The sequence below is a fragment of the Orbicella franksi genome, chromosome 14 (genome assembly GCF_964199315.1).
Source record: "Orbicella franksi chromosome 14, jaOrbFran1.1, whole genome shotgun sequence".
Classification (NCBI taxonomy): Eukaryota; Metazoa; Cnidaria; class Anthozoa; order Scleractinia; family Merulinidae; genus Orbicella; species Orbicella franksi.
The window spans coordinates 8,370,997-8,390,712 of NC_138158.1; the positions used below are offsets into that span (position 1 = coordinate 8,370,997).

General features: G+C 37.5%; 2 protein-coding genes across 2 annotated transcripts in view; both read left to right on the forward strand.

Moving 5' to 3' along the window:
* LOC145468436 (DNA excision repair protein ERCC-6-like 2) overlaps nucleotides 1–19,716 on the forward strand; it is a 132,055-nt gene that overhangs the window by 81,256 nt on the left and 31,083 nt on the right. The gene's annotated exons all lie outside the window — the stretch shown is intronic.
* On the forward strand, nucleotides 17,682–19,435 carry LOC145468496 (uncharacterized). The gene has a single exon (XM_081452234.1). It carries the CDS (start codon nucleotides 17,940–17,942, stop codon nucleotides 18,846–18,848), a length of 909 nt encoding a protein of 302 aa, XP_081308360.1. The 5' UTR covers nucleotides 17,682–17,939; the 3' UTR covers nucleotides 18,849–19,435.

Consider the following 19,716-nt stretch of genomic DNA (forward strand, 5'->3'; position numbering starts at 1 on the left):
GTCAGAGTAACCGAAAGAGTATTTGGTTATGTATCGAGAACACGCAATGCAAAGCATTGTGTAAGAAGGCTTCATTAATCAGATTGAAACTTATCTGAGGGTAGCAATAAGTTTAACAAGACTTGATGAGGTCGTGTAAGCTTGATTGCGCGCATGGGGTGGTTTCAGTTCGGCTGTGTTATTTCCTCAAATTTTCGCAGTGATATGCCTTTTAATCTTCTAATCAATGCATCCACCCGTCTTTTAAGTGTAATTAAAACTTCAGCGCTATGTTAGATGTCGTGGAGTTTGTTTTATCTTCTAAATTCGCTTTTCACAAAAAGGAAGTGCTTTTCAGGCTTAGTCATAGTATTAAAACTCGCTTCCTGTTAGAAGTGTATTAATAATTCATTTTCTCCTTCCTTATGGCACCTTGAAGCGAATTTAAATTGCTTTCTAATTTCATAAGGGAAATAATTGCACACTCATTAGATCACTTAAGCGTCGGAAAATAAATAGAGCAAACAACCTTTGAAGCCTTTTGAATCAAATTTGAAGAAATGAACTTTCGTTTTAATGTGCGCGTTTTCCCTGTGTACATTTCGCCGTCCGGTTTAAAGTTTTTTTATTCTATTCCAAACAGAAAGACCTTGGTTTAATTTCTAAAGAATAACTAAACAGTGGTCGACTGATAAACTCGAATAAACAGTTCAAAACCGATGACATCGCAGGTGGCCGCGATAGAAACGCAGTTTTGAGGCCTCGCATACAGTTTTTCATGGACTGTTTGAAAGATATATTGGATAAATTACGCCAGATTCAATTATTGGCCGACATTTTAACCTTCCGCATTTAAAACAAAAATTAAGGGAGGTTTAGCCACGCACCTCTCCGTTACATTGTCTCAACGAAGTTAACACTTTTTTTCACTTTCTTTAATTTTCTGTATTGAAAGAATGTCCGTTACACATTCGCTAGAAATTTTCCTTCTCTAAATAAATTTACACCCAAGTCGTGTTCATCAGCAGTCGGTTTCTTTCCCCCCCAAAAATATAAAGTAATTTGTTGATGTTATCTCCTTAGCCATTCTAGCATAACACTGTAAATTTGATTTGTATAATTTAACATTAAAGTCAATTTTCTTCGCCTTTCGATATTCATTGAAATATCTTTATGTAAAATTTGCGGCAACTGTGTCCCGTAACACTCAGCCATATCTGATTTCATAGCAGATTTTATCAGTTGGGGCTTTTTTTTACAACAAAAGTCCGACCCAGAGCATTCAGGAAAGCTCATTAAGCTTTTGACGAGATATAAATGCAATTTAAAAAAAAAAAAAAAAAAAGGAAAAAAAAACATAAAAAGGCGAACCCGTGTATGGGTGGATATCACGATTTTAAAACATAATTGAGAGGATATGCTATTTTTTCTACGCTAAAGATAGCTTGAATTTTTTTTTTCACCTTGCAGTTAAAATGCTTATATTAATCATCTTGTATATCCGATGTGTTTTTTTTTGCTACAAAGATGACTTGCACTGAATCGCTTGCCAATTTTCAGAACCGCTACTCTGCTCCCACGACTTGTGATTTCCCATCATTTATTAAGTGACTACGGCGGAGTGCTTTCCTTGTTTTTAGTGTTAATAATCTTAAATTAGTTGTAAAACTAAGACCGGCAGAGCAGCGACTTGATAACTTAGGTTCTTGCTGTTTGAACCAGTATGTGTTCAAAAACCCGGCGGACAAGGTTAAACCAAATGATTATTTTTCATCTAATTAATATTGTCCCTCGCATGGCTTTTTCAAAAATAAGCTTATTTAATAACAGAAAAATAGCCTTGTGTAATATCCAGTGTAAAATCACATTTGAAAAGCGTATTTCCCTCGATTTAGGTTATTTACTGTTATGTTTTCGTAGGCGGTATCACAGTTATTTTTGGACGCGGAAGACTTATTGCTTAGTCATGTTTTGACCGTTCAATTCGAAAATAATTTTATTAATTTAAACAATATGCTTTATTTTCCCACCAGAACAGGTAGTCTGATAATTTTCCAGAAAAGTCAGAGGAAATGGATTCGTATTTAGCGCATTACGTTTCGTTCGAGTTTCGTGCAGAGCCCGGTTAAAGAATAGATTTATTATATATTTCAAGTTATCAAATGATAAGGGTGGACACACCACTGAGAGAGATTCTAATTGTATTTCTGCCCTGATGCTCGACGATAGAACAATTCTTACCGGTCTTTTGATCAGAAGTCAAAATAACCGGAAAATATTGTGGGTCTCGCCAGATATGGGCCGAAGATTACCGTCCTTGTTCGCGTGCGAGGCGAAGGTTGCAGCCAATCTCGATAACATCGAAACATGATTCACAATGATAACTAATTTAATGGTTAGACTACATCGAGCTGCCCTCTTAAATAACTCCTCGAGAACTTTATTGCCTATGGCAGCGGAAGCCTTATTGTGAAGGGGTTTTTAAAATGGTATTTAATGCCAGTTCTCGCCTTTTCGTGTGCGGAAGATAAGCAGAGGTCCTGATAAGTAATTAATTTTCATGCTCTTAAAATATAAGGAGGTGTTTTCGCTTCCTTTAGGTGGGTCGCTGTTTTCTGATAACAAACAATAACACTAAAATTTCCTTCTCTATGAGCTGTGAGCTTGCACTGTAATGACTTTTCGGTGAAGCAGTTAAACAAATATCGGTTACGCTGGCGTAAAAAGCCAGCGAGAAAGGAATTGATCAGGCAGTGGTATTGGTCTAGATTTGAAAGTGTGAGTAGAGGGAAAAACGAGTAAGAGAAATAATTGTTTAAAAATACAACTGAATGGTGAAAAGATAAGGAAGGATTCACACGTTACGTACAAAAGAAGAAAAGAAGTCTTCTTTTAACGCAAAATTAATACCATTGTATTAAACTACATGCAAATTGAGAGCTTTATTTTTAGTCTCTCACGCCATTATTTTCTCCGCAAAGAGGGGACGTAAGTTGAATTTAAAATCAAAACGTGAAACTAGGAAACTCGGGTGCATTAAACAGTACAAAATATTTGAACTATCGGTGAAAACGTAGTTAAAATCCTGTTTGTGGGACTCATCCATTGCCGATTTTAATCACGAATCATAACGAAAAAGTAAAAAGTCTTTCTCTTTAATTAAAGTTTAATAGCTAAACATTTATTCGTGCAATACGCTTCTATCACTACTGATTTTCCTGAGAAAACCTAACGCTTTCCACTAGTAAATTTAAACAACTCTTCGTAAACTCTGCCGGTTTTTCGGCACTGAGAGAATTGAAAAACCCCGCAGAAGAAAAAAGCCGATTAAAAAAAAAAGTAGACTGATTGGATTCAGCCATGTGAAAATATCATGAAATAAGATTAAGGATCTTTAAACGACATTGTAAATGTATTTACAAAGCAAGAAATTTTTCGGAATCAGAAAAATTTAATGTTCTCAGTGATACTGGTTTAGCTACAAAAGGCAAGCGAACATAAAAAGTTGTAACATGCGACTGAAACAAGTTTTTTATCTCTCTTTTTTTTCTGTTAGGCTCTAAACTCGCAACAAAAACACTGCAACAAAATCAGAGAGTTTCAAGAATTTTTCTTGGCAGAAAACATTGCAAACTCTGCTGTAACAATTGCTAAACAAGAAGGTTTGTTTCGATTTCCTTTGGGATTTTTTATCCCTTTTGGCATTGAGTTTACATTTCTGCGTTTCAGGTGGCCTCTTAGGGCTGGCTTGGTCCCGCGGCGATTAAATTGAACACAGCATAAAAAAACGCTAAAATCGCTATATGGTGCAAATTAAGGGAAATTTCACTTAATGAAAGGGCGACTCAATTATCCAGCCCTTGTCTAAGGTTACTCACGATTTCACATCACCAGGAAACACCATTAATAATAATAATTGTGATAATAACCTGGAAAAAAAGACAAGAAAAATTCTGCCCTCGTCGACTTCCCGTCGGATCATTTAGCAGCAAAAATTGTGCCACGAGTCATGGAATATGATTGTCAATTTGTTTCGAAACCAAATCTAAGAATTAAAATCGCTAGTTTGTAACAAATGTTTACTGGTAATCCTCAGCGTAGAGTCTATTCTTAAGCTGTTAACATGTTGACATATTCGGTCACGTACGGCACTTGGGAAAATCGAACGAACTAACAATGGCTCGAATGAAGCGGAGCGAGCCACCTGTGTGATAATAAAAGCGCGCAATTTACCTACTTGAATGGACCAAAGTTTGGTATCTTTAACGAACAAAAACAACAAAGAGCTTAAAGTAACCACACCAGAAAGGATAAAATTATTGCTAAAGAACTTACTAAGTCTCCTAACAAACCGTGCAATACTTCTCGGTGACTCACTTGCGTTATGAAGATCACCGCATACTTTTCTATTTCCACTTGGTGATGTTCAAAGATTGCATTCATAATATATTATAGTTAGCTGGCCCTCGTAAAAAGCGCAGATACCAAAATGCACTCGTTTAAGGAAACTTTCCTCCATGGTTGAACCGTTACACTTCAAAGCGTGTATTAAAGAGAGCGGAAAGTAGGGCAAAGAAGAAAGGACTAAAATAAAGAACTATAAAGAATAAACCACGTGTATCAAAGAAACTTCAAATGGGAATCAATTCTAGTTATTTGCTCAATTCACTGTGGGCGCTTGTTAACCAGTTTTATCAACGTAACAGAGAGCATTAAATCTAACTCTTGTAAATTTGTACGTGATGTCTTTATGCAAAGGGATCCATTAATTTCCACGTGGGCTTCTAAATAGAGCAGTAATTTGATTTGCCCTTGATTAGTCAAACACAATAGTAAACATTTTGATTACAATTACTAAAAGTGCTAGTTACTTTAAGCGAAGAGACATAAAACCACGAGGTGGTATCTTTTTGTTTAAACCTTTCAGCTCGATTATTCAACGGAGTCAAGGTCAATAACAGAAGTTATTTCCCGCCGGCGGGGTAGACATGCAACGGACAGAGATGAACACTTTTATTATCACGTGGTCTGAGGTTATTGTGCTGTGTTCCCGGGCAAGACAATTTATTCTCACAGTATCTGGAGTCAAGTGCTGTCGGACAGCTATTTACTTCTCGTTCCCAGATTGTATTTTAATTCGACAACTAGTGACTTGCCTCCAGTGCACATCTTGGCGCCACAAAGGGGCTCTGAGATTCAAATCGAGCTGGGTGGGACAAACACAACTGGTTTCCGTTGCTCAAAACGCGACCAACAAGCGTATATTTCTGCTCATTGAAACAGTTCGGCCTAATCAAAGCGATCAAAGAAATTCGATTTAGAAACCAAGAAAAACAGTATAAAATTACAATTGGCTAGGTTTTTTGTCGATACTTAAGCGAGAGGAATTGAAATATTAAATGCGAAGGTTGTTTCTTCTAAAGAACTAATAACAACATGATCGTTAATTAGAAGTGTGTACAAACCTGGACTCGGGGTAAGGTCTGTTATCTTTTAGACATTAAAGATGATTTCCAGTCCTTACTGCGCAGTCTCAGCACCCTAATGTTTATAAACATTAGAAATCTCACTCGATGGAATGCGAATCGATGTTATTCGTTACGAACCACATAACCTTATCTTTGAGGCTTTTCAAATTCTTTTTCCAACAGCTTCATTGATTTTTACAGCTGCGAAGTTGTTTCATCAAGTGATATGAGAAAGCACGAAGCACAAAGCTTCGACCGCTTTACATCCATATGGCGTTTTTTTCAAACTTTGAAATTGCTTCATGTAAGTAGACATTTTGTGATGTCTTACATGAGACAAAACAAAAAACGTAAACAAACTCTCGAGAGTTCGCAGTACGGACTGGAAATCATCTTTAACCCTTTCACTCCCAAGATCTAAAAGTTAATATTTCTCCAAACTAATCTCTTTATTGGCTAGGATTGAGAATTTCATGTTATCACAAGACCATGTCCCCTAGTTGATAAAGTTCCCCATTCTCATTCTCATAAGCGCACACCAGGAGCCCATGCGCACACTCATGGAAGTTTGGGAGAACTCGTAAAAGCTGTGGAAACACTCGCCTCTCGGCTCGTATTCCAACAACATTTCTGGTTCTCCCAAACTTTCACTCGTGTTTCTATTAAACAATTAAATTTTGAGCTCGAGATTTCTATCACGTGATAGTTGACGGGGGCTGCGCCCTCGTCAACTATCACGCATAGAAATCGAGAGCGAATCAGTCTAATTGTTTTAGTATAAATCTACTGGTCGTTCAAAATTTATCTAAATCCTCTTCACAGACACTTCGAAAACGCAAAGAAGCGGCGACCAGTCTGTTAACAACCGCACACTGCTAGGCTACTCACTATCTACTTAACAATTAGACCCGAACTGGTCGGACAAAAAAGGCAATAATAAAGTTAGCGAATACAGGTTGAAGAAATATTTATTTGGGAATAAAACGAAAGAAAGCGTCACGCTCGATTGCGCCAATTTCGCTACTCGAGGACTATTACTAATAGTCCTCTAGTGGCGTAGCCAATTAAAATGCAGGATTTGCATTAGTCCACTAGTTGGGTGATACTAATAAGCAATTAGATTATGAGCTCCAGATTTCTATCATGAATAGAAATCGAGAGCGAATAATCTAATTCTTTTAGTATAAATCTACTAGTCGTTCAAAACTTTATCTAAATCCTCTTCACAGACACCTCGAAAACTTTTAGGTAACCGGTAAAAGGATCAAAGGCCCTGGGTACGAAAGGTTCTGAGTGTCGTGCCTGAATAGAGCGGGATTGAATTAATTGCTTGAAAGCGAGCTTTACTGTTTACAAAGAGTTTTTTTTTTTGGCAAGCTTAACTCCCCGCGTAGGATGTGTTAAAACGAAATCCGATAGGAAATCGCGCAATTCAGTTTTTAATGGACAAAAACCTTGTACAAGAATATATGTTAAATATATTTCAGTCCTTGTTGCATTTTCTAAAAGCTAAAGATATAATCAGTTGCCTGAGATAACACCAAAAACAATTTCCCATGGAAACTCGAGAAAACAAATTTGAAAGTTCAGAGAACTTGTGGTGGATTGCTTAACATTTTCGCGGGTAACTTTCTTGTACGTAGTTTTCAAAGTCTTTTTCCTCCCCACTTCCGCCTTATTTTTGAAAAGCCTGATATGGGCTACAAGATGTTTCAATTGGAAGAAGCTTCTTCCCTCGATGAGGAAAGACCATGAGCCATTGTGGCTATTCTGAAAACCTGTCCGAGTTCCCTGGACACGAGTCAAACCCATGTCCTTTTACCCACAAGATCTCCCGTTAAAGGTTGCTAGAAAGACGGCCACATATCTAGCTTCAAATGTGACAAACATCACACATACTGTCAGTTGAGTTTAGTAATATATTGTTTTTAACGAGCAAGTTGTATGACGAATCACTGACCGGCTGACTAATAACTAGTTTTTCCTTGTTTACTTTCTCTCGAAAATAGCAAATAAGTTCTGCAATATTATCGAACGACCTTGAAGCCCCTCTCTCTTTATGTAAGCACTAAGCAAGGGTAACAGAATGTACATTGCAAATTGCACTAGCTGATGTGCACAAGCATTGTGTATAGGACGGGGTTTCTTTAAAAGTACTATGTATGGTTCTTTTGGGAATATTAACGCGTGCCATGTTTTGTATAACGATTCTCAGTTCAGAATAGACTTTCAGTGTACAGGCTGTACACTACGATTGCGTCCACAATACGCCGGAGGAATTTGAAAACGCAGCTTTATTTCTACGGTTAGGCCTACCGCCACACTAATCCGTCACGAAAACGGAGCTTTTCCAAAACGCTCTTCAAACCGGAGGAATTTGAAAACGCAGCTTTATTTCTACGGTTAGGCCTACCGCCACACTAATCCGTCACGAAAACGGAGCTTTTCCAAAACGCTCTTCAAACCGGAGAAATTTGAAAACGCTGGCTTTTCGTTTTGGTGTGGACAGAAAACATTTGAAAAGCGGAGCTTTTTGAAAACGATGAAGTCACAATAATCAGGTGATTTCCCAGCCCGGGCGTTTTTCAAACACAAATCCAAAATGACCGATGATTGTTGCGTTTTTAAATTCCTCCGGCGTAGGGCGGACAGAAAACATTTGTTGCGTTTTCAGAGTGAAACTTCCGTTCTTAATTAAATGCCTCCGACGTATTGTGGACGTAGCCCAAGATACAGTTAATTTCAACAAATACAGTCAGTCGTTTCTGCAAAAGTGAATTCATGTTAGTTGCACATGTAATTAGAGTCTTCAAGAAGGGCAAAGATAACTTTTCTATCTGTTTAAGGTTTTCACCGAAATCCTCGCCCGATGTTAGGCAACTTTACATCTTTTTAGCACCTCTCTGGCTTTTTCGTTCCCTTCGATCAATATTTTCCCTTTTTGGTATTCTGAGAAACGTTTGGCGATACTGAGAAATCGAAGCAGCCATTTTTCTGAAAAATTCCGAAGATTTTCGAATGTTTCCCGAGGGCCAAACAAACGCCTTCGAACTCATTTTCAATTTTTAGGAAAATTTCCGAAGATTGCCGGAAAGTTCCAAGGAAGATCCGAAGATATTCTAAAGGCAAGGAAGCCCAGGGAAGCCAAGAAGGCTTATGTTAAGAACTACCTTAAAGTTATCTAAGACTTAACTAAAAGGCACACAAAATGACAATAATTTGGGACAAAGAAATAGTTAAGCAAAGCTAAAAAAAAAGCGAAAGCAGCACACAAAAGCACTCTAATTATTGCGTTCGACGAAGTGGAACGCAAACCTAATTTTGACCTGTGGGTTTTCAGAGTTGGTCTCCCTGTGCACGGTTTTAGGCCGGAAAAAAACACATTCCCGTAAGGACACCAAAATGGCCACCGCGCTTGATTTTTGCAGGGGCATGTCACGGCCAGTAAACTGGTACCGTTTAATGCTAAGACATGTGATAAGACATGTGGCGAACATGTGAGTATGTGAGCAGGCCATGTGAGCTCGTCTTTCGGATCTTTTTTTTTGACTTCTTTCCATTCAGTCGCCGTACGCCTCGCTATTATGTGCTCTCAGCGTTAGATTTTGGCGAATTTAAACGCTTCGACGGCAGCGTTATCGAAATCTGAGGGAATTGTCCTTGTTTATTAACACGACTTAGCTTTGAGATAATAACCGTGGGAACAGCTACATTTTGATTGTATTTGTTGATTAGTTCCGGTCGCGACAGATAGCTCAGTCTTTATCCGGTCGAAATTTTATTGTTTGGAATCGGTGGAAAAGTACTCTGAAGGCAAGATCCATAAGACTACTTTATTCATCAGGAAGAAGAAGATTAACATGGATTACAAATGACGATTTCAAGATGCGTAAATCGTGACATAGGCCTTTGAGGTAACCTTTGCCAGAAGGCTGACAGCGCTGAGAAAAAACAAAAAACACAAAAACAAAATAAAGAGAATCACAAGAAGATTATGTCTTTTCAGGAGAAAAGGAAAATCTAAAACAGATACTAGTACTCATGGAGAAATGGAGTCTAATACAGGCCCCGTCCAAACTACACCATAGAAATTTGAAAACGCAGCTTTCTTTCAACGGTTAGGCCTACCGTTCACACTAATCCGGCACGAAAACGGAGCATTTCGAAAACGCTCTTCAAACTGGAGGAATCACGAAACGCCGATTTTGCGTTGTTTTAGTGTGGACGACGTTTTAGTGTTTTTCGAAAACGATGACATCAGGACAGTCATGTGATTTGCCTGCCAGAGTTTTCCTGAAACACAACTCCAAAATGACCGGTGAATGTTGAGTTTTGAAATTTCTCCGGCGTAGTGTAAACCAAAAAAAAACAAAACAAAAAACATTTGAAGCGTTTTCAGAGTGAAACCTCTGTTTTCAAATTTCTCCTGGGTAGTGCCGGTGCACGGGGCCTCAAAATTAGCTACTGCCGTAAATAAGTTACAAAATGCCTCCCATTTTATCTTACAAGAGAGGTTAATTGCTGAACGACGTGCTCGCTAGAGTAAAACTTTGAAGGCCTTATTAGTAAAACTTTGAATCATTTATTTTAAAAGTATGAAGTATATTAGGGCAATTAATTCAGCTTCTGATGAAAAGTGGAGCCATTTTGCTTTTAAGATCAAAATGAAGACAGTGTTCATCTATTTTCAACAGGGTTTATTCATAATACATCAAAATGGCTACCATTTCACTGGCACTTTTTTATTTTAAATCTCTCTGTTTCGTTCTTCGTAGTGTAAACTGTCTTGGAGAACGACTTGGCTTAATTACTGATAAAATTCATTTTCAAATTCTATCCAAACTTGTTTTCAAAAAGAACTCGCTATTCTTGTAACAGAGCTAGGGACCTTGAAATTAACATATTCAATCTCATAAATAACCTCGTGCCCAAGGCTTTTATCTTGAACCCTTCCCAATTTCAACGGAAAAGCCCTGGGGCCGACGTTTTAGTCAGTGGCTGTCTCTTTAAAGTCTGTAGGTCAAAATTCACATTCTCTGTACTGATTGTCAATCATTTCTTCCAGCTCGGTTATGATTATTTGTTGGTAGATCAAAGAATATTCCCTACTGTAGTTGACGATGTTCTATGTTCTCATCACTTGTAGTCACCAGAAATGAGAAATTGGATGTTTATCACTCTCAAGAATTATAGGACTAAGGCCTAATTCTCCGGTTAGTCCTTCTGTCCACACTAATCCGTCACGAAAGCGGAGCTTTTCTTAAACGCTCCTCAAACCAGAGGAAGCTGAAAACGCCGGCTCTCCGTTTTAGTGTGGACCGCTAGAAAACATTTTAAAAACGAACCTTTTTGAAAACGATAACCGAATTTTCCCGTGAAACCACAAATCCAAAAGCATCAGTTATTGTTACATTTAAAAATTCCTCCGGCGTAGTGTCGATGGAAAACATTTGATGCGTTTTCAGAGTGAAACCTCCGTTTTCAAATTCCTCCGGCGTTGCCTGGACGGGAGCTGAGCGGACCTTTCCAAGAAAATGTACATTTTACGGGAAATTAAATTCCCGTTCAATTTTAGTTGCTTTACTAGTCTCTCTGCAAATATAACAATATATTTGCGCAAAATCAAAGCATTATTAGCACTGGAAAAGTAAACAGTGAAATTTTCCAAGACATTATTGGAGGTATTCCACTTAGGGACGGGTCATTATTTTTTGAGGGGGAAGGGCTGAGCAATTTTCTGAGGTATGAAATTTTTTCCTTACCTTGTGCATGTAAAGAGTTCTTTAGTTGGTGTCAAGAGCAAACACAGGACCTGGTTAATAGAAAGACCTTGCTCGAATTATTTCCCCAGCTCTCCTTGCACAATTTTTTTTTTTTCAGCCGTTTTTGCTGTGCATTTTTTTTTTTCGGAAATTGCCTAGCGACCCTCCCCCCCTCCAAAATATAGTGGTCCGTCCACTACTGCTTATCGATATCACTCATGGCTTGTTCGGTGTACTCTCCAAGAAAACAAACGGGACACTTCTTCATTAAAATTATGATTGAAGATTTACGGTGAATTGAACTGATCAAAAAAGCGTACAAAAAAACATTAGCACGATAATAGGCATCTAAAAATTAAACCCAGCTTTTTAAAAAAAAGCTATCGTAAACGAGGAACCCAGCCAAATTCAAAGCAATACACAGCGGTACACATCAATGATTGATCACTTTTGAATCATTAAAATACACCCTCTAAGTGAGCAAATAAAGTGGTTCTTTGTTTCACTTTTCCGTCGGCACACTTTGAGATTCTAATTTATCGTAGATCGCAAATTACATATATAAATTATTATTGACTGTGCCATTTAATGGTCGTGATAAATATTAGACAGGTAAGTTGATTAGTGACCAAGTAGGCCTTTCTACAAATTTCCAGATATTTTTGGGGGGATATTTATAAGTGTCCGAGATATTTAGAAAATTTGGGGATAGTGAGAAATATTCATTTTTTTTTTGGTTTGGCTAAGCCCTGTCTTCTCTTCGCTATTTTCTTGAAACAATATTCAGATGCCAGAAACAATCTAGTTCAGCGATTTCCCACTTTAAAAATGTATTCCATATCACTATAAGCGCTAAAAAAGCAATTTTCCAAAATGGCGGATGCTGGTGACATCAAAGCGCTTGAATCTTCTTTCTCAACCTCCTACTACTGCAAGAAAATTTTGAAAATTTTGGCCTACGTGATTTAAAATCGATTTGTTTTTTAAAAAGAAGATAGGAAATATTTAGAGGATTTTCGAGATATTTAAAAAAAATTTTGTGATATTTAGAACTTTTTTTGAAATCTCGGGAAAGATATTTAGACGATTTTACGTGATATATATTAGAAAAGCCTATTCCACAGAAACGTCTGCCTTCTTCTGCTGAAATTGTAAAACTCAAAATTGTCGTTTATATCTGACACTTGTCGAGACTTTCCTGCCGGCTAGACCTTATGTTTTTTTCTTATGATACCTGTTATATTTTTCTCTCATTATTTTTTCATAAACGCGATGAAAAGAAAGAAGCCAGCAACATTCGTTCTATAAACAAATCATAACTAAAATTATATTATAGGAAGAAATGGTTGCAGTACCGGAAAAAAAAAGCACTATTTCAAAGTACAGTAGAACCTCGTTAATTCAGTCACCAACGGGCCACAAATCTGACCTTATTAAGGGGCGGTCGTATTAAAGGAGTTCTTTAAATAAGAAAATGACTAACTGAGCTTTTGCTCGGGACAGAATAAAGTGGCTTAAATGAGGAGGTTGCCGTATCAACGGCATGGCCTTAGGGCGAGGTTCCACTGGAGCAGAAAAAGTTTATTATACACTCTACTTAAAGTAACAAAAGTTTTCAAGTGATTCCATCGAAAAAGAAGGAGTATTAAAAATATTCACAAACTCAGTCTATTTGCTATTCACGTTATGCGCATTACAAAAATGCGATAAAAAATGGAGGTCACCCTGATCTTTTTTCGCACAAAATGGATGGTCGTTTTAGGAATCATTCGATCCGCGAGGTTTCCCCTAGGAATTCAGGTAATCCAAAACAGAAATTAGAACTTCTGAAGAAAGTTATTACTTGCATCAAAATATTAGAGCCGTTCAACAAAATAGTGCTAGTCTTTGGTCTTATGTTATAAACTATTTTAATTGAAAAGGAATAAAGACTACGAAAGAAATGAAAGAATTCGTTGCAAGAGAACATACCCAGTATTTCCTTAAGACATGTTTTCTACAGTATTCAAATAAGGCTCCGTGCACAATACGCTAGATAAATCTGAACACACTGTTTTCAATCTGAAAACTCATCAAATATTTTCTTTCCACGCCACGTCGGAGAAATTTGACAACGCAACAATCACGGTCATTTTGGATTTGCGTTTGAGGAAAACTGGGGCAGGGAAATCACCTAATCATCGTGACTTCATCGTTTTCGAAAGGCTCCGTTTTCAAAATGTTTTCCGTCCACACGAAAACGACAAGCCGTTTCTCTGGTTTGAAGAGCGTTTTCGAAAGGCTCCGTTTTCGTGATGGTGTAGACGGAAGACCTAACCGTAGAAATAAACCTGCGTTTTCAAAATCCTCCACCGTACTGTGGACTTGGCCTTAACTTGATGGAAATCTCTTAATGTTATGTCGGTACAGGCCGGCTCTCGAGCGCGCGTTATTATAGTGACGCGAGAAATTATGCGCAGCAAGGTTGCGTAGTGCAATTCAGTGGAATCGCTTTAAATATTTCAAGAGTTTAACTTGCTGGCAAGCGAGGCGTTACAAGGAAGCCTTTGAATGAATTCAAACACCAAAACATGTTGGAGTCATCCAATAATCAGACGGATTTTATTGGGGCAAATGTCTTTGATGGTACCGAAATACTTTGTAAAGAACTGGTAATTTGAAAGATTTTAATCCTGGTGTTTAGGAGAAAAATAGGAAACCTTTTGTCTTACAACAACAATGCTAAGGTTGAAATAGGCCTTTCCACGAATATCACGTAAAATCACCTAAATCAGGAGCCCGTGGGCTCCTGCCTAAATATATATTTTCGGAAATTCCCGAAAAACCCTCTACATATCTCATATCTTTGTTTTAAAAATAGAACGATTTTCAATGACTTAGGCCAAAAATTTCAAACTTTTTTCTCGTAGTAATAAGAGTCGAGGAAGAAGATTCAAGCACGTCGATGTTACCAGAATCTGCCATTTTGGAAAATTGCTGATTTAGCGCTTTTATATAAATTAATGATATGGAATACACTTTTCAAACGGAAAACTGCTGAAATGGATTGTCTTTGTTGTAGAACTGAGTATTTTTTCAAGAAAATAGGGAGGAAAACAAAGGGCTATAAAGCCCTCAAAAGCTACACATATTTCAAAAGATCCTACATTTTCTAACATCTTAATATTTTCTACATATCTTAGAAGCCTCTAATATCTGAAACAATATCGGATATTTGTGGAAAGGTCTAGGTTGAAAATATTGAAGTAATCTTGATTTTAGTTAGATGACAGAATCTAGAAGATTCCATTAAGCTCATCAGTTCATAATTTGTGTGTTGACAGATAGTGAGCCAAATTCAACAGTTTGAGTTTCTTAAAGATCATGTTAAAAATAATAGTTTCACGGTGCTAAATGTGAAAAAAGCTACTATGTAAAGGACATTGAAGTTTTCTCTCCTAAAACTCTTAAATGTAATGAATCTTGCGAATAATGTGCTAATATTCAAATAAGGCTTTGAAACACAATCTTTCCAAATGAAGACATTTCCCTGAAGAGTTATATTAAGTATGATTAAAATAAAAAAAAAGGTGTACGTCACTCAACTTAGATCAAATTAATTTTGTAAAAATAAGAAATATCCATAACACCATATAGCCGTTGCTGGTTATTTTTTCTGACCATAGTTACTCCCAATTTATTTGTTTGTTTAAATTCTTAGAACGATATCATCTATTGCAATTGGGTTTTCCTGTTTTTCAGTCAACGAGAAATCCCTTGACATAACGTCAATTCACGTGCCATCTCTGTAATGACAGTTGAGCGAGCACATTTTTGAAGCATTACTATGAAAACTAAAATAATTTTCACATTGCGTTGGCTTCTAAACAAACAACTTCCCCGAGGGTCTAGAAAAATAAATATCTCCACCATTCTTTCATGTATACCTGATATTTTAATATATTTAATGTCTTTTCATGTTTGAATTATTTCTTGTCTTAACTAGCTAATTTGTGCTAGATCGCGTCCAATGAGAACTGAAAAGGTAATAACTTCATATTATGCAAACCCGTTCGATGACAACAATGTATATTTATTTACATAATAAAGAGGTCATCTTCAAATACCTTTTTAGCCCCAAAATAAAGAAACCCCAATCAATTATTGCACTTCAACTCGCTTTCTTTTTTCAACCTTGTGTTCATTATTGACAACATAGTCTTTCAATATTGACTAGATAGTCGTTAACGAGTGCGCTTGTTAATAAACTGTTCCACTGTTCCTAAAATTACTAAGCTAACATATGACAGATATGACTTTTAATTTACAAGTAAGCCGGCCAGTTTTATGTTTATTTATTGAATAGTAGACATTTTCACTGGGTTGCCTGACAATATGAAAACTTTAAGTGGCCTTCTGGAGCCCACGTGATGTCAGGATGTCAGCTGTTTCATAAATGTTTGATATAAAACCTTTTTCAGTATCATGATTAACTCTTTACCACCTGAAGAGTAACAAAATATAAATTTGACCAAATTTGACAAATTATATAAAAACTCGCATGGAAATAATCACTCCGAACTAACAGCACCACATGAAAGTGGTGCTAAATAGCTTCCATTTGAATGGTCACACTTTAGATTTTCATTCGTAAACCGACAATTAATTTAGCATAATACGAGTTCCACATGAAATAACTGCTCAATAGCTTTCTTTTCAATGGTCACACACTAGGGTTTCGTCCACAGACGGTAAAAGTAAGAGCAATCTTGCACAGCACAATAAACGGTAACACATGAAAGTACTGCTCAATAGCTTTCATGTGAATCGTCACACACTAGGGTTTCATCCACAAACTTAAAATTTAGAACCACCTTGTGCAGCATACTAAACAGTACCACATGAAAGTACTGCTCAATAGCTTTCATTTGAATGGTCACACACTAGGGTTTCATCCGCAGACGGAAAAGTCAGAACCACCTTGTACAGCAAACTTAAGTTCAACACATAAAACTACTGCTCAATGGTTTTCATGTGAATTTAAGTCCACATTTTCAGTATAATTTAAAATCATAGAGTTAAAAGTTAGAGAGCTTTTTCAGTCAATAATTAATGACAAATAACTAAGGGAATCCAGGGCAAAATAATTCTACGTGGGCCATGAACGTAAACTTCGTGAAATAGATTCTTTTTTTGTTGCTGTTGCTTTGTTTGAAGTAGTACATATCGCATTACTTTGTGTGCTGTTTGAAGCAATGTTCTTCCTAAAAAATTTGGTTGATGTTAGACTACTTTGCAGTTTATTTTTTCAGGACTGGCCGAAAGGGAGATACATCTGTGTACGAAAATGTCGTGAAAACATAAAACAGACGGCAAAAAAAAAACAGTTTCTTTGAAAATTCTCTCCCTGTTTTCCCCACAAAAACAGTTTTTTTTACGTCTCTCTTTATTTATTGTCCCAAGAGACAAAGTTTTGCGCCGGTTACGCTCACTGCTCAAGTCGTTTTACGAGTGGGTCTGTTAGAGTTAATTACTGCAAATTAGAGAAACTATTTTACAAGTTTTTCTCTCTCTGAAAACACCTGCATTGGAAATAAACAAATATCAGGGACGATTCTCGAGCAAACATTCGACACAACAGTTGCAAACACACTTTTAATCACAATGTTGAAAATAATAAAGAAATACAAAATATTCTTCCTGTCTGATAGAACCGTGTTTAGGCTTTTTCACTTTCAATGGGCTGAAAGTTCGCTTTTATCTGTCATTGTCATGTAAAAGTTTGTTTTGACAAGAAAGCCATGAACTACACATAAAGAATGAATAATTTATTTGAGCAAAACATATTCGTATTTGATGAGTTCCATTGTTATTTTGAAGTAAACTTGTTGAGAGCTTGCTGTGTAAATAGTTTTAAATCTGACGTTTAGTTTATTAGGGGCATTTTTTGCTTTTTGGAGCGTTTGAAGGGAAGGAAGCCACACTTGTGCTTCACCCAGATATGATAAGAAAGTTCTCCGTGTGCGCCCACAACAACAGGCTCGTTTGTTTTGTGTAGTACTTCAAAGAAGCTCATACGCCACCATTTAAATGAGACCCATTGTTTTAAAAGCTGGATTACATTAATTATGCAAGCCAAGAAAATACTCCGCGTTTGACGAGATATCAAGCAAAGAAAAACAAACTAACCAGGTGGGGACGATAACGATTTTATGGACTGGTTAAACTTTGCGACCTTGAGTAGTTGAATTAAAAAATATCAATGAAACATGCATGTCTTAGACAGAACACTTCAAAGGGTTTTGACACGCACTCGTAGCAAAAAGAAATTAACAAACAGCTGATTTTTCCCCGATACGAAATGAACAAGTTGTTACAGACACTTTCACCACTTGAACTGACATTAAACATTAATTAAACACAAAAGAGGCTTTTGTTTAATGTCTAGGCATAAAAGCGCGGTTTTAAATTCTAACAGCCAGTAATACGAAGGTGGTTTTTCTAAGCATCTATAACGCTCGCAAGGTAGGGAGCTTTGGTGTCGTACTTAGCTAATTGAGGCGAATTTATATGAGAAATCGCTCTCCTGTCGGGAGAAAGAGAGTCTCTATTTGAACGTGCGCGACACTTAAAAGGAGAAGCTTTTTAAAGAGCTATCGTAGACAGGCAAACGGACAAAGTCAACAGCCCTGGGCGGTGAAGAATACCCTTTTGAATCACGAACAGTGAAATATCTTCTTGGAAAAACGCCATGTCTGGTGTCGAGAGTCACGTTAAACGCCCAATGAACGCGTTCATGATTTGGTCAAGTCGCAAGAGGCGGGAATTAGCACGTGAAAATCCAAGACTACATAACTCCCAAATCAGCAAGATTCTTGGCTCGGAGTGGAGGAAACTCACCGAGGACGAAAAGCAGAAGTTTTTCGCGCAAGCCAAGCTGATAAGCGAGTTACACATGATCGAGCACCCTGATTATAAGTACCGGCCAAAAAGGCGTCCAAAGAAGAAATACTTGAAGCACAACTCCGCGCCTGTCAGCCATGGTGACTCGTGCAGTACTTTTCTGTGTGCCTGCCATCGGTCTTCCTCTTCGCCGGAAGATTACAGGCAAGAGGGAGAAAGCGCACAACAACTGAACAAAAAAGAACTTTTGCAAGGAACAGAAGTATCTATAAAGAGAGAGGAGACGGAACACGCAAACCAAACTTGCATTAGCGCTTCAGAAAATGTCCCGGCGAAAGAACGCATCCCGGAGAATTACGAAAAGTTCTCGTTGCAATCCAGGGCCTCACCTTATGCCTTCACTCAAAGATATGACACCAGCAAAAGTTTCAGTGTGCAAGAAAAGGTCCGAAAGAGAGCATTTACAGACGGCTTCAACGTCCGTGACGAGCGCCTGGCTTTGTCAAGAACGGCAGTACCGCCTGGTCATTCCCCAAACTTTCATCTAACGCCATTTCAAAGCCAGTGTAATTTCTTGCCAAGTCATTTCTCTAGCGAAAGAGACACGGTGCAGTTGATGCCCTACTCTCCCGTGAGATGTAACTACTGTCCTCCTGAAGGAATTACAGGCGAAGAAGAATTCTCACTTTCCCACAGAGCGCCGTACGTTTTCGTTAACCCGCCGACAAATCAATATTTCTACGGCACCAGGTGGTGAAAAAAACTGAGAAAACTTTAAGAAAACTGCACGCGAAATCTTACGCAAGAGACATTTTAAGCCACAGCTTACGTTTCTTGATCGCGGGGTTCCTTTGTTACAAGTTCAACAACAATCTTGTTGAGGACATTTTTATTTTTAATTACAAAAACTGACTTACCCATAAGGTTGGTTTGCATGACGTTAATTGAGGATTACAGCATATTGTTTATAAATTTATTGTAAGAAACAATCCTTAACTTGGAGGACCACAGCGTTTTTGCTAACAACTACAATCTTGCAAGCGCGTTTGATTCAGTTCATGGGTTTTCAAGAAACCCAATTTGTAACATATATTTGCACATTCTAAATCGAAAATATATACGACAATTGAATATCTGATGAGGTTGCGTAAAACAATAGCTTCTCGATAGGCAAAGCTTGTGTCATGAAGAGAAAGTGAAGAAATAAATCATGCGAACATTACTTGAAATTCAGCCGTAGTTTCCCGAGTTTTAAAAGGAGTGTCCACGTTAATAACATTTTTGTAACTTCCACTAGTTCAATTTAGCCGAAGGCAATGTTCCTTAGCCATTGTTAACGCACAATATACCTGATGGATGGGCACCTTAACGGGTTCCATTGTATTTTCCATTGTTTTTCGCGAATAAAGCACATAAACACGCGTCAATATCCACGGCGGAGCGATCTCAATTTAGTTTTCAATATCTAGCAATGAGAAAAGTTTTACGCGTTAGATTCCTTCGGCGCATCACTTTCCTCGGCTGCCACCAAATTGTTCAACTAAATTCGATGTCTTGCTTTAATAAACTTTGCCAAAATTCACCCGTTGATTGTTCTAAAAACCGTGACAACGGTTTAGTGTCGG